Consider the following 23,969-nt stretch of genomic DNA (forward strand, 5'->3'; position numbering starts at 1 on the left):
CCGTCTCGGCGCGGGGGGCACGCGCTCCTGCCGCCCAGAGGACGACGCCCCGGGTCGGTCCACACTCCCTTTCACCGTGACCGGCTTGCGGTCACCCTCAACCTGGTCCATTAAGTTCGCGAGGGTTCGCGGATGCTCCCTGCGCCTCGGTTTCTGTCGCTGGTGCCGGGACCCGCAGCCTCCACGCCCGGGGCCGCCCGGAGAGTTAACCGCGGCGCCGGGAGTGCGACCTGCAGGGCCTCCCGCCACCTGTTTGCCCGGGCACGTGAGGGTCATGGAGCGGCCGGGTTATTTGGGTCCCTTTACAGCGGTGGGTACTGAGGTGCCGCTAGGTTTTAAGGTTCTTGCCCACGAGCGCACCCAGAAAAATGGGTACCAGGCAGTGTCCCAGCCTCAGTCACTCAGATCATCCCCGCGGGGCAGAAAAGCTGCTCTGGCCCCTCCCACAGACCTTCCCGGGACAGACCCCTGGGTCTGGGCACAGGAGGCCCCACACTGCGGCTGCATCCTCTCTGCTCCCTCTGGGGGCATCAGACTCATCCCCTGTGATGACTCCGATTTGGGGCAAACCCCCCCCCCCATAAACCCGTGAGGGCCAGAGCTTGTGCGGGGCATGACTATCCCTCACTCAGCTTTGGAGAGTAGGGCAGTGTGGAGACACAGGTCCAGGCCCGCGCTGTCAGGGTCCCTGTCCCGTGGCCACCAACCACCCGCTACAGCCATGGGGCTCATCATTCCGGCACTCGGCACACCTGTTCCTTGTGCAGCCACTGTGTGCCACACCGAGCAGAGACTTACCTGCCTCTGCATCCTTGTGGGCCCGCAGGACATGGTTCCTGCTGTTATTAATGATGACGGTGCCTGGCCCCTGGTCCAGTCTCATCCTCAGATGCAGCAGGAGCTGGGGAGGGGGACAATGATGGTGGCGGTGTCTGAGCCTAGCTTGCTTTAAGTCTAGAGCGAGGAGGACAGCTCCTCAGTGCTGGCCCCTGAGGTGCACAGACCTAACCCTGGAGCCTGTGGGCTTGGGCAGACCTTGTAGTGCCAGCCACCTGTTCTGCGGGGCACCTGGGAGACCAGGGACAACAGTGGTCAGGATGGGGGGGTGCAGCATTCGGAAGCATGTGAGTTTCCAGGGCACAGAGGCTGTTTGGATCCCATGTGGATTCCTCCCCCTCCTCCTCCCCCTCCTCCTTTACTACTCCCCTTCCTTCTCTTCTTCCTTCACCTCCTCCTCCTCCTCCCCCTTCCTTGTTTTCTCCTCCTCCTGCTCCTCCTGTCCTCCTCCTCCCCCTCCTTCTTGCCTCCTCCTCCCCTCCTCCTGTCCTCCTCCTCCTCCTCCTTCTCTTCTTCCTCCTCCAGGAAGCCCTCTGTATCTCCGCAGTCAGAAAGCAGTCACCCCCCAATCTGGTGAGGTTCCCTTTGATGCGATTTGATCTGTCCTCCTCTGGTACTACATGGGAGCTGGGGTTTTCAGGACCTGGTAGAGAAGTCACAAATACTTGGTGTAAATCTCAGCCATGCAGTGTGACTTTGGGCCTCAGTTTCCCCAGGTGTAAAACCCAAGGCCTGACTGCGTTGTCTTAGGTCAGTGATGGCGAACCTTTTGAGCTCGGTGTGTCAGCATTTTGGAAAACCCTAACTTAACTCTGGTGCTGTGTCACATATAGAAATTTTTTTATATTTGCAACCATAGTCAAACAAAGACTTATATTTTTGATATTTATTTTATATATCTAAATGCCATTTAACAAAGAAAAATCAAACAAAAAAATGAGTTTGCATGTCACCTCTGACACGCGTGTCATAGGTTCGCCATCACTGTCTTAGATCAGTGGTTCTCAACCTCCCTAATGCCGCGACCCTTTAATACAGTTCCTCATGTTGTCGTGACCCCCAACCATAAAATTATTTTCGTTGCTACTTCATAACTGTAATTTTGCTACTGTTATGAATCGTAATGTCAATATCTGATATGCAGGATGTATTTTCATTGTTACAAATTGAACATAATTAAAGCATAGTGATTAATCACAAAAACAATCTGTAATTATATATGTGTTTTCTGATGGTCTTAGGCAACCCCTGTGAAAGGGTTGTTCGACCCCCAAAGGGGTCGCAACCCGCAGGTTGAGAACTGCTGTCTTAGAGTCTTTGAGTAAGGCAACAGCCACTGGGAAGTTCTCAAGATTCTAAATAGGCCGAAACCGGTTTGGCTCAGTGGATAGAGCGTCAGCTTGCGGACTGAGGGGTCCCAGGTTCGATTCCGGTCAAGGGCATGTACCTGGGTTGCGGGCACATCCCCAGTGGGAGATGTGCAGGAGGCAGCTAATCAATGTTTCTCTCTCATCAATGTTTCTAACTCTCTATCTCTCTCCCTTCCTCTCTGTAAAAAAATCAATAAAATATATTTTTTTTTAAAAAGATTCTAAATAGGACAGGTTTTCTACAAACCCAGGTCTCTAATTCCCCCCAGGAGTTCTCCTTAGCCCCTAGGGGTGTGATAATACATGTGACTTGAGACAAATCTAGAACATGGGGGGGGTGGTCTTTTATTTTTCCCTGCAGGTTGACAGATCCTGGTCGGTCCACATGGGTCAGTAAAGGATGAAGCCCAACCCAGCAGGCTCCTCCCCAGAAGCCTGCAAAGCTGCAGGCCAGAAGGAGAAGAGCTGCCCTGTCTGCCAGGCCTCAGGAGGGGTCTCAGGCCTGGGATCTGAGTCAGGGCCTGGCCTGGGGTCTGGTGCAGTTTCAGATCCTGGACCTGGGCCTGGTGCTGTGTCCAGACCTACTCCAGGCTCTGGTGCTCCTCTAGGACCTGGTGCTGCTTCGGGACCTGGTGCTGCTCCAGGGCCTGGTGCTGCTCTGGGGCCTGGGCCAGGACCTGGTGCTGCTCCGGGACCTGGGCCGAGACCTAGTGCTGCTCCGGGACCTAGTGCTGCTCCGGGACCTGGTGCTGCCTCGGGACCTGGGCCAGGACCTAGTGCTGCTCCGGGACCTGGTGCTGCTCCGGGACCTGGGCCGAGACCTAGTGCTGCTCCGGGACCTGATGCTGCTTCGGGACCTGGTGCTGCTTCGGGACCTGGTGCTGCCTCAGGATCTGGTGCTGCTTCGGGACCTGGGCCAAGACCTGGTGCTGCTCCAGGACCTGGTGCTGCTTCGGGACCTGGGCCGAGACCTGGTGCTGCTCCGGGACCTGGTGCTACTTCGGGACCTGGGCCGAGACCTGGTGCTGCTCCAGGACCTGGTGCTGCTTCGGGACCTGGGCCGAGACCTGGTGCTGCTCCGGGACCTGGTGCTGCTTCAGGACCTGGTGCTGCTCCGGGACCTGGTGCTGCTCCGGGACCTGGTGCTGCTCCGGGATCTGGTGCTGCTCCGGGACCTGGTGCTGCTCCGGGACCTGGTGCTGCCTCAGGATCTGGTGCTGCTTCGGGACCTGGTGCTGCCTCGGGACCTGGGCCGGGACCTGGTGCTGCTTCAGGTCTGGGGCCTGGGCCAGGAGCTGGGTCAGTATCTTGGCCTGGGGTAGGGCCTGATATCAGACGTGAGTCTGGGGACTGGTCCCAAACCCAGTGAGCCCACGACAGCCCCATCACCAGCATTGCAGCAGAAGACTCAATCCACACCTGTGCAGGCCCCGAGACAGAAGGTTCTGGTGACTGGAGGAGGAGGCTACCTGGGCTTTAGCCTGGGCTCCAGCCTGGCCAAGAGTGGCACTTCTGTCATCCTGCTTGACCTCCGCAGACCCCAGTGGGAGCTGGTCCCAGGGACTGAGTTCATCCAGGTGCAGGGATGAGGGTCTCGGGGGGTGGGGGTGGGAGGTGTGGGCAGTCCAGGCTGGGGGTGGAGGTCTGGAGACAATATCTGAGGCAAAACCAGTAACATGATGTTGAAGGAGAGTCCAGGCTGTTCAAGCTCCAGCTCTACCCGGGGCTTCCCAGCTGGACAGCCATGGCCACAGGCTCTGCATCACTGAGCCTCATGTCCTCATCCATAGGAAGGGGCCCTGCAGGCTCTGCTCCACAGGCTCTCATGGGGGCTTGGTGAGGCAGTGCCCGGGCACAGCCGCTGTGACAGCTGGATGAGTGGGCTGATGCTGGTGACTTCCTCTTATGAAGTCGTGTAAATCCTGCCCCAAAGCCCTCGGGCCCTACAGGTGCTCGGTCGGGCTGGGACCGGGCCAGGTGCACAGCTGTACCTCTGCCTTGGACTCAAACCCCTACCCCATTTCTTCCTCCCGTTTCAGGCTGACGTCCGAGATGAGGAAGCCCTGCTCCGTGCCTTCGAAGGGGTGGACTGTGTCTTCCACGTGGCCTCCCATGGAATGTCTGGCGCCGAGAAGGTGAGCCCCTTACATGCGGTCCCTGGAGTTACACGGAGCTCTGCCCGCCCGCCCCTCAGCCGTGTGCTCACGAGTGCTCTTCGGCTGCACCGGGAGGGTCTGGGCTACACCCAGCTGCGTCTTTCACCCATGGGACCGAGAGCCAGTTCTGCCACTTTAGCCCTGTGACATGGCAGGTTGACACACCTCCCTGAGCCCCCTTCCTTCACCTGTGAAGGGCTGACATTGCCAGTACCTACGTCAGCAGCATCTATCAGCACATCCTCATACTCAGATGCTATACTTATCTGCAGCGCTGTTTTGATAACACAACAAGGAAATAAGCTAAATGCTCGTCAGTGGGAGACTGTTTATAAAAAATGGTGATGTATTCACGCAATGAAGTTCAAAAGAATTCGGTAACTCAAAATGTGTTATACTGAACATTTTCTAAGGTGCAGAAATAGTGCTTGATATCCTCCTGTTTGTTCAAAAAAAAAAAGCTCGGGTCAATATTTATGTATTTATTTATTTTTAAAAATATTTCTATTGATTTCAGAGAGGAAGGGAGAGAGAGAGAGACAGAAACATCAATGATGAGAGAGGGTCATTGATTGGCTGCCTCCTGCACACCCCCACTGGGGGAGCCTGCAACCCAGGCATGTGCCCTGACCGCAATCAAACCCAGGACCCTCCAGTCCGCAGGCCGACGCTCTATCCACTGAGCCAAACTGGCTAGGGCTCAGGTCAATGTTTATATACTCACACATCTGTGTGCCGATGTTAATAAGCACAGATTGTTTCTAGAAATACACGCGACTGGAGACGGCGGTTGCCTCTGGGGGCGGGGAGATGGAATCAGGACTGACAGGGAAGTTCCTTTCCTTTCACCGCAAACCCTCCACTGTTTGAATGGCTGCACCCTTCTGATTGAATTACCTGGTAAACAAAGACAGCGGCCGCGAAAACAAACAGTTTCGGTCGGTGCAAGCCACCTCCCTGCGTGGCTGCCGGGACTGAGTGGCGTGCAAGCCACCTCCCTGCGTGGCTGCCGGGACTGAGTGGCGTGCAAGGCTTCGCCTGGCCCTGGCTCACGGCAGGTCTCACTGCAGACCAGCTCCTTCTAGGCGGCACCCCAGCCCCTCGCCAGGGCACGGACAGTGTCGCTGTCTGTCAGACGGAGAAGGAGAGACTTCCAGAGCGAGGAAGCAAACCAACACGCTTTGAGTCCCTCCTCTGTGTCAAGCGCTGAACCATTCCCCCCATGGGGCTCGTTTCATACTGCGGAGCACGCACGGGGGCTGCCCTCACCTTACAGATGAGGGGATGAGGGCCAGCCCCGAGACAGAGCCTCCCCCAGGGAGATGGCGGCCGAGCTGGGCCCCGGAGCTCGCTCTCCCTGTGCCCCTTGGGAGCCCTCCTCTGAGCTGGAGTTCTGCAGCCCCCACCTTCACGGGCTCAGCCACAAGGCAGAGGCAACTCCCCAACTTTCCCACCTCATCTTGTCTTTTAGCTTCAAAAAGAGCAGATTGAGTCTATAAATGTCGGTGGCACCAAACTGGTGATCGATGGTAGGCGCTCAGAGCCCAGTGTGGCCTGCGTGTGTTTCCGCCTTCTCTCCCCTCCTGCCACAGGCCCAGCTCTGGGGCGGGGGAGGGAACAGAGCTGGACCCTCCTCCCTACCTCGCTCGCCCAGCGGGGGGCCTGTGGCACACCTCCTGCCTGTGGCAGACCTGCCCAAGCCCCTGCCCGGGGCGGTCAGCGGGGTGGTCAGCGTGTCCTGCCCAAGCCCCTGCCCGGGCGGTCAGCGGGGTGGTCAGCGTGTCTGGGCCCGGGGAGAGTCTGCACACGGGGGTGAGGGGTCAGGAGTGAGAAAAGTCACTGAGGAACCAAAATAGGAGACCCCCCTCTGGGCTCTGGGCACGTCCTGCTCCTCACTTCTCTCTCTGACTCTGGAGTGTGTTTCCTCTGTGTCCCCATTGAGTGAGACTTTCCTCTGACCTGTGCTTGGCAAGGGAGCTGGGAGCCACAGCACACGGAGGAGGAGTGAGCTGGCCTGGCATCCCGGGGCCCGCAGAGCAGGGGACTAGCCTCATCCGAGTGAGGGAAGGAGGGTGTGTGTGAGACTCTGTGCACCTGTCCTGTAGTTTGTGTCCGCCGGCGAGTTCCAAGGCTCGTCTACACCAGCACCGTCAACGTCGCTTTCGGCGGGAAGCCCATCGAGCAGGGCGATGAGGACTCGGTGCCGTACTTCCCGCTGGAGAAGGTACCTGCCTGCAGGGGGGGCAGGGCCCACGGCCGGGACCCACCGGGAAGGGGAGGGCGGAGCCAGAGCCAATCCCCAATTCGGGGCGAGTCCCAGAAGAAGGGGCCCCAACACGCTCCTTCTGAAGAGTGGACAGGCCCTCTTCTCTCTGAGCTGGTCATGGACGTGGACTTTGACACTAGACAAACCTGGCCTGGAGCCGGCCAGCCTCTTTCCCCTTGTCTGACCTGAGCCAGGCACTTTATTCTGCGCCTCTTTCTTCTGGGCATGAAGCACCTGTGAGGCTGTGGGGAGCAGGCAGGAGCTGGCGTGTGCAGAAACGCCACGCGAACCCTGCGGGGCTCCACGTGAACATGCCTGAGCCTCCCTGAGTCCAGGAGCCCTTGGCTGTGTGACGTCGGCCCCTCTCCCCTGAACTGCCCCTGTGGCTTCCACCAGAGGGCAGAGGGGCGGCGGGGCTCAGGGCTTGGCCATTCCCCACGGAGAGTCCCCAGAACCCAACCGTCGAGGGGTCTGAAGCCAAGGTGCAGCCCGGGCGGGCTGTGCAGGCCGAGCCGGCGGCGTCACTGAGCAGCACCCTCCTCCGGCAGCACATGGACCACTACTCCCGGACCAAAGCCATTGCCGACCAGTTGACCCTCACGGCCAACGGCACGCCTCTCCCAGGTCAGTATCGTGCCTCCCCGTGCCGCCCCGCCCCAACATACGTGTGGTTCCAGCGTTTAGCTGACGCGCTTCTGAGGCCCCTTCCCCCGAAAGGACACCCCCAGAGCCTCGGTCACTCGTCATTCAACGTGTCTGGGCACCTGCTGTGTCCCCACCCCCACCAGGGATAGAGCCCAGTCTGTCCTCAGGCTGCTCATGGTCAGGTGGGGAAGAGACCAGATGGGAGCGGATCCTGTTTAAGGACCCGCGTCAGAGAAAAGCGCAGCAGTTCTGAGGCCGGAGCGGGTGTGGCGCGTTGGAAGGGCTGTGCGAGTTACCGAGATCGCTCCCAGGAACACGGGCTCCTGCCCCCTGGCAGCCAGCGCCTTTTCAGGCTGCAGGAGTGACAGAGCGCAGGCAGGTGGCCGTGCGCGCAGTGGCCAGTGGCTACGCAGTGTCATCAGACCGACCGCGTTCAGAGCCCAGCTCCACCACCTCTAGCTGCGTGGCCTTGGCAAGCATGTACCCTCTCTGTGCAACAGTGTCCTCGTCTGTAAAGACATGTGATGATGGTGGAGTCTACCTCGCAGAGCTGGTATGAGGGCAAATAATAACGGGCGCTATTGAAGGGCAGAATTGGACAGTCTATTTAGGAAGTGCTCACAGCACCTCAGGCCTATTGTACATGCCAATTTCATAGGCAGGATTTTTTTTTAAATTTCTTTATTGGTTAAGGTATTACAAATGTGTCCTCATCCCCCCAATAACCCCCATCCTCCCCCGCACTCATACTCTCATCCCCCTGTTGTCCGTGTCCATTGGTTTGGCTTATATGCATGCATACAAGTCCTTTGGTTGATCTCTCATAAGCAGGATTTTTGATAACTTTTCACAGCATCCATGAGGCAAGACCCTGACGTTGCTCTTGCTTTCCAAACTCAGGAACCGAGTCGATTTATATAAATTCCTTACTATCCAAATGATCCCTATTTGCTTTCCAAAATTCAGAAACTTAAATCAGAAAGCTCAGTTACCACCCAGCTCTCGTGGCTCAGTGGTTGAGCGTCGACCTATGAACCAGGAGGTCACAGTTTGATTCCCGGTCAGGGCACATGCCTGGGTTGAAGGCTTGATCCCTGGTGTGGGGTGTGCAGAAGGCAGCCAATCAATGATTCTCTATCATCATTGATGTTTCTCTCCCTCCCTCTCCCTTCCTCTCTAAAATAAATAAAGGTATCTTTTTTAAAAAAAGAAAGAAAACTCTATTACCCTCACTACCTAAACTCAGGGACCAATTGGATTTGGAAAGCAAGGATGCTTGCAGTTATAAAGCCCTGAAATTTATAGGGGAGGAAACGGAGGCTGAGAGGCTAACTGACTTAGCTCAGGTCACACGGTCTTCGGTGGCAGATACGGGGTTTGAACCTTTCCCCCACCGCAGGGGTCTGACACCAGAGTCCGGGGCTCACCACCATCCTGCACTGTAGCCACAGCTGAGCCGGTCTCTGAGAATGAGCTCTTTCCCCTAAAATCCTCCCCACCACCCCGGCCAGATGCCCAGTTAGTTGGAGCGTCATCCCGTAAGGTTGCAGGTTTGATTCCTGGTCAGAGCACATACCTAGGTTGTGGGTTTGATCCCTGTCAGGGGGCATATGGGAGGCAGCTGACCGATGTTTCTCTCTCCCTCTCTCTTTCCCTTCCTTCCTCTCTCTCTAAAATATAAAAATAAAAATAATAAACATATCTTCGGGTGAGGATTAAAAAAATTTAAAACCCTCCCCACCCCATCACCCTGGGCCTATCAGGAACTTCCAGCTGTGTTTTCCAGAGGTTTCACCCTGTACAGTTGAATTCTCTTCTCTACTTGCCAGCCCCCCAACCCCTGCCACACACACACACACGCACACGCACACGCACACGCACACACACACGCACAGGACCAGCAGCCTAGAAGCCGGACACCTAATCCTCAGGCCAAGAATTATTTATATGAGCATCCCCAACTTTCCATGGTCAAGAGAGTCATGGATACCCTGGGCCCAGGCGTCTGTGATGTGGCTGCCCAGTGCCCTGCCGGCCAATGTCACTGCAACCCGACCCTCCCCCTCTGCGCCCAGGTGACCCAGAGTTTAAAATTAGCCACGGGCTGTTACAGAAAAGCTCACCTGATACCTGCCTTCCGGAGCCCAGCCACCGCCACTCTGGGTGACTTCCAGTCTTTGCTACCCAGGCTGGCCCCTCTGACCTGGCGTGGAGGGCCCTGTCCCTGAGGCAAAGCCCTGAGGTGTGCAGACCACGGCTCAGTGTGCCGTGGCTGCGTTCTCTGCCTCTGGGTACATGGTGTCCTGGGGCCGCCAGGACACATTGCCACACACCCCGTGGCTTAGAGCAGCTGGAACATCTGCTCTCACCGTTCTCCGGGAGGCGCTGGGCCTCGCTCCCTCCGAAGGCTCTAGGAGAGTCCTTCCTTGTCTCTTCCCCTCGCTCCTGGCTATGTGGGTGCATCATGCCCGTCTGCCTCTGTCTCCACGTGGCCTCTTCTCCACCTGACTCTCCTGATCTCTTATAAGGACACTTGGCAGTGGGCTTTGGGCCCACCCACGTGATCCAGGATCACCTCGTTGTGAGGTCCTTGATTGCATGAGCAAAGACCCTTTTCCCACATAAGGCCGCATGCGCAGATTGTGGGATGTGCACATATGTCTTCAGAGCTACCACCTAATCCGCTACCCTGGCCTCATTGTCAGGTGAGGGTGTTGATCTGGGAAGCAGTCAAGGTATTTGGCTGGGACCTGCAGACGCTGGTCCTGGCTAATTGACCGGATGAAGGGGACTTACACTGGAAGGACATTGGACAGAAATTTCTAGAAAAATGGCCACCAAGGCCTGGACAGGACAGGGTTGGGGCAGCCCTGGGGGCCCGAGGGGCAGGAGCTGATGATCAGTCTCTTGGGTAACCCTCCCCCTCAGAGTGTAGGTCCTGGAGTCACTTTCCTGGTGAGCACACGTCATTGGCCCAGGTTAGGTCCCACGGCCACCACCTCAGGGGCCAGGGGCACATCTAGACTGCCAGTCCTCCCAGGCCTCACGCAGGGAGAGGAGGTCCGCAAAGGAGGTGAGCTTTGGCCCCAGAGCTGGTCTACCCTGGGCTTTCTAAACCGGGAGCCGCCGCTTGGGTTCCCAAGTAGAACACCGTCCAGGAGGCGCCATCTCCGTTAAGGAGTTGCGGTTGAGTGTCAAATAATTTACAAATAAGTAATTTTAAAAAATTTAAATTTAAAACACAAATGGAGTATGAGAATAAACTGAAAATTTTGTAGGCTTTCCTAAAACTTGAAAGGATATATTTGTGGCAACCCTTCAGGCTACACCCCACAGGAGACACATTCACCACCCCACAAGGGGGGCCCTGGTAGAGAATTTGGGAGGCCCTGGACCGAGCTCTGTCTTGGTCTGGGGGCCCTGCTGGCACAGAGCAGGGAGAGTTAGGGGGCAGGCTCATGTGCTGACGGCGCCCGTCTTGTCCTTTCTTCATTGCTGGTCTAGCCCAGTGGTCGGCAAACTGCGGCCCCTTGAGTGTGGCTCTTCCACAAAATACCACGTGCGGGCGCGTACGTACAGTGCGATGGAAACTTTGTGGCCACAGTCAAGGGGCCAAAGAGCCACATGTGGCTCGCGAGCCGCAGTTTGCCGACCACCGGCCTAGAGAGTATATCTTCTACCACCACCTACAAAGCACCCATTTTCCAGGTGAGGAGACCGAGGCTGGCAAAGCTGGAGACAGGGTCTACTTGTTATTTCTGTGTCACCGAGAGGCAGGGGGGTTAGTGGAGAGAGCCTGGGCTTGGATCTCCATCTCAGCTCCACAAAGCTGAGCTGTGTGTCCTTAGGCAAATCGCATCCCTTGTCTGAACCTGGGCTCAGAGGGCTGCCTTGAGGGAGAAAAATTGCAGCTTACCAGAGTGCCAGGCACATAGTAGGACCTCCCTGAGGGCATCATAGTCCTTATCTAACTGATGATCAGGAAAAGGAAAGAACTGCAGCTGTCGGCATGAGGGAGTGTGGGTCTGTGTGCACCTGTACATGAGCACAGGAGGGAGTGGAAGGAATCATGTCTGTCAAGGGCAGTGCACACACCTGCATCCAGGTCTTACTGTCACTGGCCTGTGAGCATCATGAGGGCGGGAAGCATTCTTGGTCATTCTTAGGTTCTCCACAGCGTCCAACCCAAGGCCCAGTGCAGGGGGCAGGGGGCAGGGGACAAGGAGAAAACCTCTGAACCGTGTTTGTTGAATGACTAACTAATTGACTGAGGGAATACTAACTGAATGAGGAAACCCCAAGGACCTGTTTTCCCTGCTAACCTGCCCAGTAAGGACCAGGAGATGTGGGCAGCCATCTGTCCCCCCTCTTCTGGACCGCCTCCCTCTGACCGCCCTCCCCGTGTCCTAGGAGGAGGCACTCTCCGGACCTGTGTACTCCGGCCCCCGGGGATCTACGGCCCTGAAGAGCAGAGGCACCTGCCCCGTGTGGCGGTATGTCGTTCCCGCCTTGGACCTGAGGCCCAGGAGGAACCTGGCTCAAGTTCTCATGGATGGGGGTGCTCCCAGCCCACGGTCCCTGCAGCAGGCTTGGGGCAGTGTTCCTAGTGTGGGGCCCTCAGCTCCGGGAGGTGCCCGGGCCCCCTCAGGCCTGCCAGGCGCAGCTCTCAGTGTATGCCAGCCAGATCTAGACACGGGTGGGCAGACACGGAGCTATGGCTCCAAAGAGACAGAGGGAGCCTGTTGTCCCCACTCAGACCTGGGCTCCATGGGGGCAGGTGGCTCATCCCATGCCACCAGCACCAGAGTCTTCATGCAAAAAACCCCTCTCTCCAGAGAAAGCTGATAAAGGGGGCTTTTGTCCTCAGATTTCTCAAAGCCTGGGCAGGAGACACGTGCAGGTCATAGACTCAGTGTGGTGAGGGCTCTATGGAGGGAGGAAGAACAAGAACAAGAAGATGAGAGCTCGGCAGAGAGGGAAGTCCAGGAGGACTTCCTGGAGGAAGTGGTGCCTGAGCTGTTTGGAAGGAGAGGAAGGAACTAACCAAGGAAATGGGTGGTAGAGAGAAGGTTGTCCAAACAGAGGAGACAGCGAGGGCACAACCTGGACATGAGAAAGATAGGTGTTCTAGGCTTGGGGACAGATCAGTGAGCAAAACAGACAATCCCTGCCCTCGTGGGGCTCGCGTTCTCATACAAGGAGGTAGAGGGTAAGCATGACACATGACCAGGTTCTCTGCAGAGCAGGAAAGGTGTTAAAGGCTGAAGGAGCCAGGAGGGCTGGCAGTCGGGAGCGTCATGCAGCAGGGACATCTGAGCAGCAGTTTAAGGGGGTAGGAGAGCGCGTCACACAGGGATCTGGAGGAAGAGCCCGCCAGGCAGCGGGAGCAGCAAGTCTGAGCCCTGAGGTGGGACCCGCCAGCATGTTCCAGGGAGGAGCCGGGCTGGGAGACGCAGGCGAGGGGCTTGTCCTCACAGAGAAGCTGCAGCCAGATCAGAAGGGCTGTTGTCAGGACTGAGGCTTTCACCTGCAAGATGGCGCCCAGGAGGTTCTGCGCAGGGAGACATGCCCTCTGCCTGGGCTTGAAAGGGTCCCCTGGCCTGTGGGGACGCAGCAGAGGGCCCCTAGGGGGCTGTTTCGGGATCCAGGTGAGAGATGGGGCAGGCAGGGCGGTGGGAAGCGGTGGATTCTGGACGGATTCTCACAGTGTAGCCAACGGGACTTGCAGGTGAGCTGGATGTGGGGTATGAGAGAAGGGAGAGCAAGGCCGCCCCCTCCCTCCCAGCGGGGCTGAGAGAGAGCAAAGACCAGGCATCAGCTCCGGGACCGGCGAGTTCGCGGGGACTATTGATGGAACCTGGGGTTGGGGCAGAGGGCTCCGGCCTGGAGCTAGAAATGTGGGGCCCATCAGCACAGAGGTGAAATGTAAAGGCACGCAGGCTGGGGCCTGTGTTGATCGCCCCTCTCCTCCGCCCTCAGAGCCACATCAAGAAGAGGCTGTTCATGTTCCGATTCGGGGACCGCAGGACCAGGATGAACTGGGTCCACGTGCACAACCTGGTGCAGGCACACGTGCTGGCGGCCGAGGCCCTCACTGCGGCCAAGGGCTACGTGGCCGTGAGTCCCCGTGACACTCCCACCTCCCCGCGGGCTGCAGCCGGGCTCCACCCCTCGGGGAGTCCTGGCTCACATACAGCGTTTCTCCCCAACCCAAGAGGGCCGTGGGCAAGGACTGTCAGCCCGGAGAAGCTGGGGCGGGCCGGGTAGGGGGCGTCACGGAGCAGGATTAGCGCCTAGCAGTGACCCTGTGAGGTAGCTGGCGTTGATGCCAGAAGCACCGTCACCAAATGCCAGGCATTTGACATACACTTTCCATCTTTATAGCAGTCCAGGAGCTCCCATTTCTATCCTTCCGTTTCTCAGATGGAGAAACTGAGAAAAAAACACACAAAGAAATTGAGGTTAAGTGACTCCATCGGGTCACACAGCTGGTCAGCTCCAGAATTGAAAGGGAATTGTCCAGGTCTGGGCCCAGGGTGGCTGCCAGGAGCCGTCTGAAGGTGGAGGAGGCAGGTGCCTGACTGTGCCCTTTTCTGGTGTCCCTGGCAGAGCGGGCAAGCCTACTACATCAATGACGGGGAGAGCGTCAACCTGTTTGAGTGGATGGCTCCGCTGGTAGGTGCCCAGATGCCCACCCCCACCTCCGCTCTCCCCGTCATCCTTCCCTCCTTCTAAAACATCACATTTCATCTGCAAAACCAGTTCTGGAAACAGTATCCATTGGGTAACACTGGCACTGCCTGGAGCTGGGTGGTAGCTGTCCTTTTGGGGGCCTGTGTTGCCCTGTTGGCCATAGTCCCTCCCAGTCTGCTTCCTCTTCTAAACCTTCCACACATCTGGTGTCATTCCCCCCTGCCCCCCGCCCCCTGCGCAAGTGCCTTGGGTGTAGGCAGACGTAAATAAAAACAAAATGATGTGGATGATCCCAAGTGACCCTCCACCCCACGCATTCAATTCCTACTTGAGTTTTCAGGTCAGGGTGTGGATTTCACTTCGAGACTGGCATCGGCCTGGGCTGGCGGTGGGGGGTGGGGGGTGGGCCCGGGGCCAGGGTACCTCTGTGGGCCCCAGGGGAAAGGAGGCATGTGGCTGTTCCACACGAGCCCCTGGAGGACTGTTTTCATCTCAGGCTGTTTTCTTGCAGTTTGAGAAGCTGGGGTACAGCCAGCCCTGGATCCAGGTACCTACCTCCTGGGTTTACCTGACAGGTAAGCGAAAGCATGTGTGTATTAGAAGCCCTCCATGTGCCGGGTGGACATGCAGTCCCAGGGCCAGGACTAGTGGAGGCCAGAGAGTCACCGAGGGCACAGGATTTAAGGAGACCCTCACTCAGAGCCAGTGCTCCAGGCCTGACCTGCCCGGGCCCAGCCCCGCACGTCCCTCCCCTCACCCTAGTCCTGGCCGTGTTTAAACCTTGTGCCACTTGCCAGGTGGGTAGTGTGGGCCCATTGTAGAGGTGAGGCAACTGAGGCTCTGAAGGTTAGTGACCTGCCCACGGTGCCACCGTGAGAAAGGGATTCACACCTGGGCCGCGCTGGAAGGCATTGCACTCAGGGGGAGAGGGCCCTGGGCTCTCCAGCCCCCAAGGTCATCCGGAGTCGGGTGCTTTGGGGCATGTGAGGTCCCACTTTGACCCTAGACTCTCCTCCTCACCCTGAAGGTCAGTCTCTACTCACATCCCAGCCCCCGCCCGCCAGCCGCCTCCAGCGCGTGCAGAGCAGGTGTGAGGCAGGCCGTGTTAGGCCAGGGACAGGGCCCTCACGTCACAGAGGGCTGTGCTCCGGGAACCTCCACAGGACTTGTATTTTAAACGCACTGGGATGCTTGCCTTTCTAAACAATATATATTTTTACTGATTTCAGAGAGGAAAGGAGAGGGAGAGAGAGAGAGAAACATCAGTGAGGAGAGAGAACCATTGACTGGCTTCCTCCTGCACGCCCCACGTGTGGGACTGAGCCTGGGGTGCTTGCCTTTTAAAGCAGGGGTTTGTACAACATTGTCCACCAGGGCACACACGCAGGATGGCTGCTCAGTACGCATCGCCACGGTGACTGACACTCCTTGGCCCCAGCTGAGGGAAGATTAGGGTTCCGGCAGTGTTACGGGGCTACAGGGGGAGCTAACTGTAACCTAAAGGTTCTTAGCCCTGGCTGCACATTGGAGTCACCTGGGAGCTTTTAAAATATAAAAATGCCTCCGCCGCACCCAGAACAATGACATCGGCAACAGTGAGAACCAAGGGGCAGAGGGAGCATCAGCTTTTTTTGGAGTGGTCCAGAGTGCAACCCAGGAAGAGCCACTACCCCAGCTTCTTCCTCTCCTACTCAAGAGAGCATTCTATATAATAAAAGCCTAATATGCAAATTGTCGCCTCGACCGGGAGTTCAACCAGGGGTCAGGGCCGGCTGGCCAACCACATAAGGGCGCAGCCAGGAGCCACTAGGGACCCTCTCCGTGCATGAATTTCATGCACTGGGCCTCTAGTATTGGAATAGAAGTGATGAGGCAGACATTACTAGGAGGTAACTTGGAATCTGCTCGGTCCGTCCTTAAAATGTGATAACAACTTAATTGTGACATTTCTCAGCCAAACAAGGCACCCCAGCATGTGCTGTGAAGTGCTGATTTAAAGGAATCCACTGACAGAACATTTTTGCAAAGTGAAGACTTCCCCTAGCAAAGCAAATAACTGATACGTCCCCAAGGGCCCCTGGAGCTCGCACAGAGCCAGGCTTCCTGGTCAGCGCCTCTCTCCCCACAGCCACGGTGATGGAGTACCTGCACCTGGCCCTGAGGCCCATCTGCAGCGTCCCGCCGCTGCTCACCCGGAGTGAGGTAAGTGGGCTGCTGCCGGGGGAGCCCCGTGCCCGGTGCACCCTCACTTACCTTCCTGCTCTTTTCCACACCCACTGCCACTACCCCTCACCCCTTTGGCACCACAACTGGAAGCTTGTCTGCGGTCTCAGAACCTCCCAGGTGGGCCCAAATTCGGGTGAGGTCCGTCATAGTCATCTGACCTCTGGGTTTTGCTTAGGCTGTGTGTACTCTCTTGATCTGAAATGTGCCGGCTCCAAGCCCATCCCTCACCGTTGTTATTTTATCCAGCTTATCCTCCCAGCCAAGCTGGTGGCTCCAAAAAACAGGTTCCATGACATTTACTGTTTATTTTTATTTATTTTTAATATATTTTTATTGATTTCAGAGAGGGAGAGGGAGAGAGAGAGAGATAGAAACATCAATGATGAGAGAGATCATTGATCAGCTGCCTCCTGCACATCCCACACTGGGGATCAAGTCCACAACCCGGGAATGTGCCATGACCAGGAATCGAACCGTGACCTCCTGGTTCATAGGTTGACGATCAACCACTGAGCCATGCTGGCCGGGCATGACATTCACTTTTTAGAATGCTACCACTCCCCCAACTCTGCCAACTCTCAACACACTCGCACAGAGCCTTTAGTTGCAGGTTCACTGTCCATGCTTACTGAATAACACGGATATGCTAAGTACCTACCCTGTACAGAATAGTGCTTTCAAATAATGATGATGTTTCTATTTGCATATACAGTTTAAAAGAGAGGGCGTTTTCTTGCAGCGAACTTTATGGGTGTTTGGGGTTATTTGCAAAATCCTTCCAATCCAGTCTCTTATTTGATTTTCTCTGATAGCCTGGAAGGCATTGCACTCAGGCATTCCTGGCAAAAGAATTATGATTGTGATCTCATTTTCTGGTGAGATGCAGGACTAGAAAGATTAGTGATTGGTCACACCATTCTGGAATTGGCTTGACACTCCAAGCTCGGTGCTCTCTGACTTGGCAGTGGAGGCTGGGCCACAGAAATAGGCAATCCCCGACCGTTTCTCCTTTGAACCATCCAAACTAGCAGAGGAATGAGACCGCTGACAACAGTGACCATCTTTTGAGTGGCAGCGATATGTCAGGCCGTGTTTTCTGTGTCGGTCTCATTTAATCATCACTTATACGATATATTACCATCTCCACTTAAAGGGAAGGGAATGAGACACATGGGTGAAACAGCCTGCCTGTGATCACTCACTGAAGTAGCAGAGCTGAAATTTGAACTGCAACCAGGCCTAAATGATTTTAAGCTTAAGTACTAGCTTGTGCAATGAGTCAGGAATCACATCAGTGTAAAAGAGCTGCCAAGATGCTGCGGAATCGTAACAGGGCAGGGACCTGGCTCCCTCCGGCTCCTTGACTTCTGGGCAGTTCAGGGCAAAGGATCCCTATTTCCTGGGGAATGTGGCTCTGGCGCCCTCTGCCGCTCAGTCTGTGCACACCAGCCAGCCCTCTAGTTTGAACTGGTAGCGTTTCAGTCATTGAACTTGTACCTTGGTGCAGGCCCTGTGCTGAGCAATGGAGGCCACACATGGTCCTTACCCCAAGGAGCTCACAGTCCAAAGGGGAGGAGAGCCCCGGAACCGGGCAGCTCAACACACTGAGTAAAGCCCAGGAGGCACAGTTGGGAAGAGCTCCAGGGCGCACAGAAGGGGCACCGACGCAGGTCTGAGGAAGAGAGGGAGGAAATGAGCCCCAGCCTCGGACCTGAGAGCACGGTCTTGCAGCACCCTGCTGATGGAGCTCACAGCTGCTGCCCGCCCCAAGGCCCGGAGCTCCCGAGCCTGGGCCAAAGGATCAAGAGCCGATTCCCTCCCTGTCTTCTCCCACAAGCATCTAAGAACCGGGCTAGACCCAGGGCTGCTTCCGCTCCAGGGGAGAATCGGCCGTTAGCGGCCCGCCCAGTGGGGCCACCTGGGTGGGCATCCTCCCAAGTCGCAGGAGGAGGACTCTGGCTCCCCGTGTGACCCTGGGCATCTCTTCAATGTTCAGCTATGTTAAGAGGAGATGGGGGTGGTGCCACAGAGCCACCTCAGAGGAGTAACTGAGACAGCGCAGGTCGAGTAGAGAGTGAGTTCTGGCCCTGAGAGCTGCGTCGTTGCCCGTGAAGCCTGTGGGCTCCAGGCCATGTGGCCGCAGCGAGACGAGACGCAGCTCAAACCCTAGCGCCTGTGCGTGACGGAGTCCTCGTGGGGAGGCTCCGTGGCTCAGCGAGGGCTGAAGGCCTGGTCCGGAGCAGAGGCGAGGCGCCCAGTGCAAGGGCCTTCTGCTCCCAGCACCTTGCGAGGCCGGCAGAGGGGCGCTTCGGGGCCTGCGTTCAGCGCTCGGGTGGGGAGACGCCGGAAAGGCCCCTCCAGGCGCTCCTCGAGGGAGACGGAGACGGGCGGACGCAGGCTGTCCCTGCGGAGGGCTGCGCGGGAGCCGGACCAGCACGCGGGTCCCTTTAAACTTGCCTGGGAGGCCGCTCCCACCCCACCCCCGTCCCGCCCTCAGCTGCCCGCCTCTCGCCGCAGGTGCACAGCGTGGGCCGTCACGCACACCTTCCGGATCGGCAGGGCCCGCGCCCAGCTGGGCTACGCTCCGGACAAGTTCAACTTCGCGGACGCCGTGGAGCGATACGTGCAGACCACGGCCCGGGCGGCCCCGCGGCGCCAGGGCGCGGGCGCTCCTGCGGCTGCTGCTCGGGCTGCTGCTGCTCCTCGGCCTGCTCGCCGCGGCGCTGCACTTCCTTCGCCTGCAGCCGTCCGCGGTCTGACCAGCGGCCCGTTTGTCCTGGTCCCGCCTCTGCTCCACCCTCCGGCCTCGGACCGCCCCTGCCCGTTCCGGAGCCATGGCCACGCCCCTGCCTGTCCTCTGGGTCTTGGTCCTGCTTCTCGCTCGGGCCTGGCCCGGTACCGATGACGTCCTAGCCTTAGGCCCGCTCCGTCTGACGGGACTTGTCCCCACCCCTGTCCAGTCCTGGGTCGCCCCCGGTCTCCCCTGCTTCGGTTCCTCCTTTTCCTGGACCGAGGGGTGCGCCTGAGCCCACCCTTGGTTGCTCCTCCCTCTGGATCCGGCCCCTCCCCTCTCCCACGTGCCCTACCCTGGCCCCGCCCCTCCCGCTCTGGCTCCACCCTCTCCAGCCACGCCGCCCGGGTGAGTTGCGGGGGCCTGGCCTCCGCGGTCGGTAGTGGCTGGTGCAGGCTGGGGAGCTTGCAGAGTTTTCCTCGTCCGCTGCGGCCTCTCTAGGGACTGCACCCTCCTCGCTCCCCAGCTTCCCGGGCTCGTCCTGAGATGCTCTGGGATCCTGGTTCGACCCGTTCTAGCAGCGCTGCGTCTGATCGCTCCCGCCTGGGCTCGCTCACTCCCGCCTGGGCTCGCTCACTCCCGCCTGGGCTCGCTCACTCCCGCAGGCCCCCCGCCCCGTGTGTGAATACCCACGCGTCTGCCCAGCCCAACCTGGCCGTTTGGGTTTCCGGTTTACGCGTCCGGGGTGACTCAGCATAGTAAACACAGTACTAGCGGCGACATTCAAAACAAAACAAACTTTTTAAATAATTAAACGTCTGGAAAAAGTACCAATATGGTTATAATAGGAAGAATTAGAACTTGGTCCTATTTTATAATTTAGTAGTGCTTCTATTTGTAAAGGAGAGGGCAGTGGTGGTCACCATAATCTTTGATATTTAAACCCACAAGATGTCTTCATCAGCCTTGCTTCCCACAGAAGCAGCGCCTCTACCATGTGCTGGTATGGACGCCAGGAGCAGTGTGTAAATACTCCATGAATATCACAAAACGCACCCGTGAAACTGGCCGAGCAAACTATGGATCCTGGAAAAGATGAAAACCAGCACAAACCTATAAAAACTGTGGGGGAGGGGAGGGGAGGTGCTAGTTAATCAGAGCGGATGGGCCGGCGTCCTGGCTGGGTGCCCCTCTGCTGAGCAATGAAGGAGGTTTGTGAAGCAGCTAAACCGTGTATGCTCCTCTGCGCTAGGCTGACCTGTATGTGTGTATATAATGTTAAAAAGCTCAATAACAATCCTTTATGTCTGTTAAATGCTTGGCAATGTGAAAGGGCTTCCATCTACATGTTTTTCTTTATTTCGTAAGGCCTATTCCCATTTCCAGATGAGGAAACTGGGGTTGTGTGTAACTTCAGCGAGGGAGTGGGGATTACCGCTCTGCAGCGGGGTAATGTGGAGGAGCAGCCCCAGGCCCACGGGCCTAAACACAATACATGGTTATTTCCGCTGGTCTGCACCTCAGCCAGGCCAAGGCCTGGGCGGAGCTCTGGGGTCTACCTCATTTTCAGTTCCAATTGGGGCTGGAAGTCCTTGGGCTCCCTTCTCAGTAACACGCTTGCATCTAAACTCACCTGCTCTGACCTGCTCTCTCTACCAGTCCTGAGAAAGCTGTTCCTAAGGCAGGGGAGCAGGCTTCTCCTGCTCACATAACCTTCTAGATCTTTTGTCTACTAGCAAACATCAGCTCTGGAGGCCCACAAGCAAAATCAGTGTGTTGGAATGTTTGGATTTCTTTAGGTCCCCTCGTCCCTGATGCTGTGGAAGCAGAATGTCTAAAACCCGGCCAGGGAGCAGCATGGTCACTCTGCCAAGAAAGCTTCCTTCCTCTCAAGCGTCCTTTCCCGGGAGGGCAGGGGGTGATGCCTCCACCCAACAAATGAGTTCCCAGGAGCATTTTATTTTATCTTATTTTAATATATTTTTATTGATTTCAGAGAAGAAGAGAGAGTTAGAAACATCAACCACGAGAGAGAATCATGGATCGGCTGCCTCCTGCATGCCCCCCACTGGGGATTGTGCCCACAACCCAGGCATGTGCCCCTGACCAGAATCGAAACCAGGACCCTTCAGTCCACAGGCCAATACTGTATCCACTGAACCAAACCAGCGAGGGCCCCACGAGCATTTTAGAGGCTGCCTAGATCACTAGCCTTCCACAAGGTTCTAAGTGGGCAAGTAGGAGGTCCAAGCTTAATTGTAGACACTGAGCAGGAGCGTCATGAATACAGAAAACAGAGTTGTCACCGGGGACAGCCCAAGGTGACACAGCCAATCATTGCGTGTACTGATGCTCTTCCCTATTGTAGACCAGTGTCAGGAATCTAAAACATTTCCCAGTCTCCCCTCCCACTACTGCTATCACTCTTCCCTCCTCAAAATCAAATTTTGTGATTGTCTACACTCAATGTGTTCATTTCTTAAGTCCATTCCAAAATAGTTTTAGGCCCGGCTGGCGTGGCTCAGTGGTTGAGCCTCTACCTATGAACCAGGAGGTCACGGTTTGATTCCCTGTTAAGGCACGTGCCTGGATTTTGGGCTCAATCCCCAGTTTGGGGTGTACAGGAGGCAGCTGATCAATTATAATCTCTCATCATTGATTTTTCTCTCTCTCCCTTCCTCTCTGAACTCAATAAAAATATTTTTTAAAACTATGGTTTTAATCAAGGTCATCAATGACCTTGTCCATAAGTCATAAATCCGATGGATACTTTTCCATCTATATCTTGCCAAGCCTCTTAGCAGAATTCAACACAGTGGGTACTCCCTCCTCCTTGAATAGTCTTCTGGGTCCATATGACGTAACACATGTTCCCCACCTGTGTGTCTAGCCCAGCCGTGGGCAAACTACGGCCCGCAGGCCGGATCCGGCCCGTTTGAAATGAATAAAACTAAAAAAAAAAAAAAGACCGTACCCTTTTATGTAATGATGTTTACTTTGAATTTATATTAGTTCACACAAACACTCCATCCATGCTTTTGTTCCTGCCCTCCGGTCCAGTTTAAGAATCCATTGTGGCCCTTGAGTCAAAAAGTTTGCCCACCCCTGGTCTAGCCAGTCCTCCGCCTCCTTCACTGACTTCCCTTCCATTGTCCTCCCTTTAAGATGTTCCTCAGGACTCTGCTCCCTGCATGCACTCTTCCTGGGTAGTTCATCCATTCCCATGGCCTCTGCCCCCAATGTCTTCTCAATCTGTATTTTTTGCTTGGAATGTTCTCTAGACCTCCAGACTTCTATGTCCAACTCCATGTCCCACAGGAGATTGACTCAAATTCAGTGTGAATCAAACTGAAATCGTCTATCTTGCAAACCTCTTCATCCAACGTTTCTTCCTACAGAGAGAATAGACACCGCCAGCCAGGGGCCCAACCCCAAAACCTGGTATCACTTTTTGGTGTGTAGGGGATGACGCTCCAACCAACTGAACCACCTGGCCAGGGCGGGAAGCTTGGAATTACTTTTAACATATTCCTCTTCTTGTTTCATCAGTGATTCTGTCAGATCCACATATAAAATGTCTCTCTGCCCCACCCCTCTGGCCGCCACACCGCCACATCCCAGTACAAGCTGCTCTCTGTTCTCCTAGACGACTGCTGTAGGCTCTGAAGGCAGCCTCCTGTTTTCGCTGCCAGAGGGACTTTTTGAATCCAAAATTGGGACGTGCCACCCTCTGGCTTAAAACCTTTCGATGAGTGCAGGCTCAAGTTCAAAGCCTTACCTTGGCATGGATGGCCCTCCTTACCTAACACTTCAGGCCCATCTTTTGCTATTGCTCCACTGCTTGCTCTCGGTCCAGCGCCCTGAATTGCCTTCACAGAATTTCATTTCAAGTCCCAACTAAATGTCACTTCTGTTGGCCCTGGGTCAGGTTAGCTTGCTGCACTGCTAACACTCACTCCTCAGAGGTGTAATTGATGAAATTACAATGTCTGTAAACTCCATGGGTGCAAACACATGTCTGCCTTGTTTGTTCTGTAGCCTCATGAGGAGCGTGGTTTCTGGCCCGCAGTAGGTCCTGCATAAGTAGTTGTTGAATGAATAAATATCTGGGGTGCCCCTAAACCAAGACTGAAGCCCAAGTAGGAGGTAGACCTATGAAGCTGGGACATCAAGGTTGATAATCCCCAAGTGGGGCAGTCCCCCGACACCAGAGCCCCTCCCCAGGGACGCCTGACACATTTCTGCCAGCAGAGGTTTCTGGAGTCAGTGGGTGCGCTCCAAAGTACACAGAGCCAGCCAGAAGGAACCCTTTTAGCTCGGGTCATGATTAAATCACCCCCACATAACCTTTGTACTTGTTGGGTGAAGAGACCCACTCCCTGTGGCCTCAGACATCGAACCATTAAATGACTGTTGGGAACTTTCCAAAGTATCTCAGATGGTTTATCCTGGGAATACAGAAACGCTTTCCTTTTTGTGTTTTAGGTAGCAGGATTGGTGGGTTTGTGTACTAGGCTAGGGCGCGAGAGGGCCTGTGCTGCAGTTTCTTAGTTCTCCCCTCCCTGTCACCAATTCCATTAAAAGAAAAAATGAGCGTCAGAAAATAGAAAAGGGAGAAGAAAGAGGAACTGTGAGAATGACACAAAAAGGTTGTAGCTTTAAAGAAAAGTGAGACCAACAACGGTATGGCAGCGGTGGGATTCGAACCCACGCCATCGAAATGACTGGAGCCTAAATCCAGCGCCTTAGACCACTCGGCCACGCTACCTCCCGCTCGCTGCGGGTTCCGTTGAGACTATATCAGACTAATGACGTGGCTCCCTACGCGACAAGCCCCGCCTTCGTGGACATGCGCATGCTCACTCTAGCCTCTCGGGCTCCTGCTAAGCCCCGGCTTCCCTCTGCATCTGGGAGTCACCGTGCCCTAGTGACTCGCAACAGTAGCTGCGTCGGACACAGCATTCGGGAGGAAAGGAGAGTTTCTCGACGTTAAACATTAATGTTCAGTCCTGAGGTGTGTGTGCATTTGATCCTCCATGAACGTG

General features: G+C 56.1%; 1 protein-coding gene and 1 non-coding gene across 2 annotated transcripts; one reads left to right on the forward strand and one right to left on the reverse strand.

Annotated features, from left to right (window-relative positions):
• The first annotated feature begins 2,607 nt into the window (after positions 1–2,607).
• Positions 2,608–18,952, forward strand: SDR42E2 (short chain dehydrogenase/reductase family 42E, member 2). The gene is given in 13 exon segments (XM_023764834.1): positions 2,608–2,660; positions 3,598–3,784; positions 4,247–4,342; positions 5,835–5,892; positions 6,469–6,587; positions 7,178–7,253; positions 11,685–11,767; positions 13,254–13,391; positions 13,884–13,949; positions 14,479–14,542; positions 16,096–16,173; positions 18,719–18,834; positions 18,836–18,952. Coding segments are annotated over 13 exon segments (1,251 nt in total).
• Positions 18,953–23,610: 4,658 nt separating this feature from the next.
• Positions 23,611–23,692, reverse strand: TRNAL-UAG. Its single transcript has one exon. It is a non-coding gene; the product is annotated as a tRNA-Leu (tRNA).
• Between the last annotated feature and the right edge of the window lie 277 nt (positions 23,693–23,969).

This window comes from Myotis lucifugus, unplaced genomic scaffold (genome assembly GCF_000147115.1).
Source record: "Myotis lucifugus unplaced genomic scaffold, Myoluc2.0 scaffold_352, whole genome shotgun sequence".
Taxonomy (NCBI): Eukaryota; Metazoa; Chordata; class Mammalia; order Chiroptera; family Vespertilionidae; genus Myotis; species Myotis lucifugus.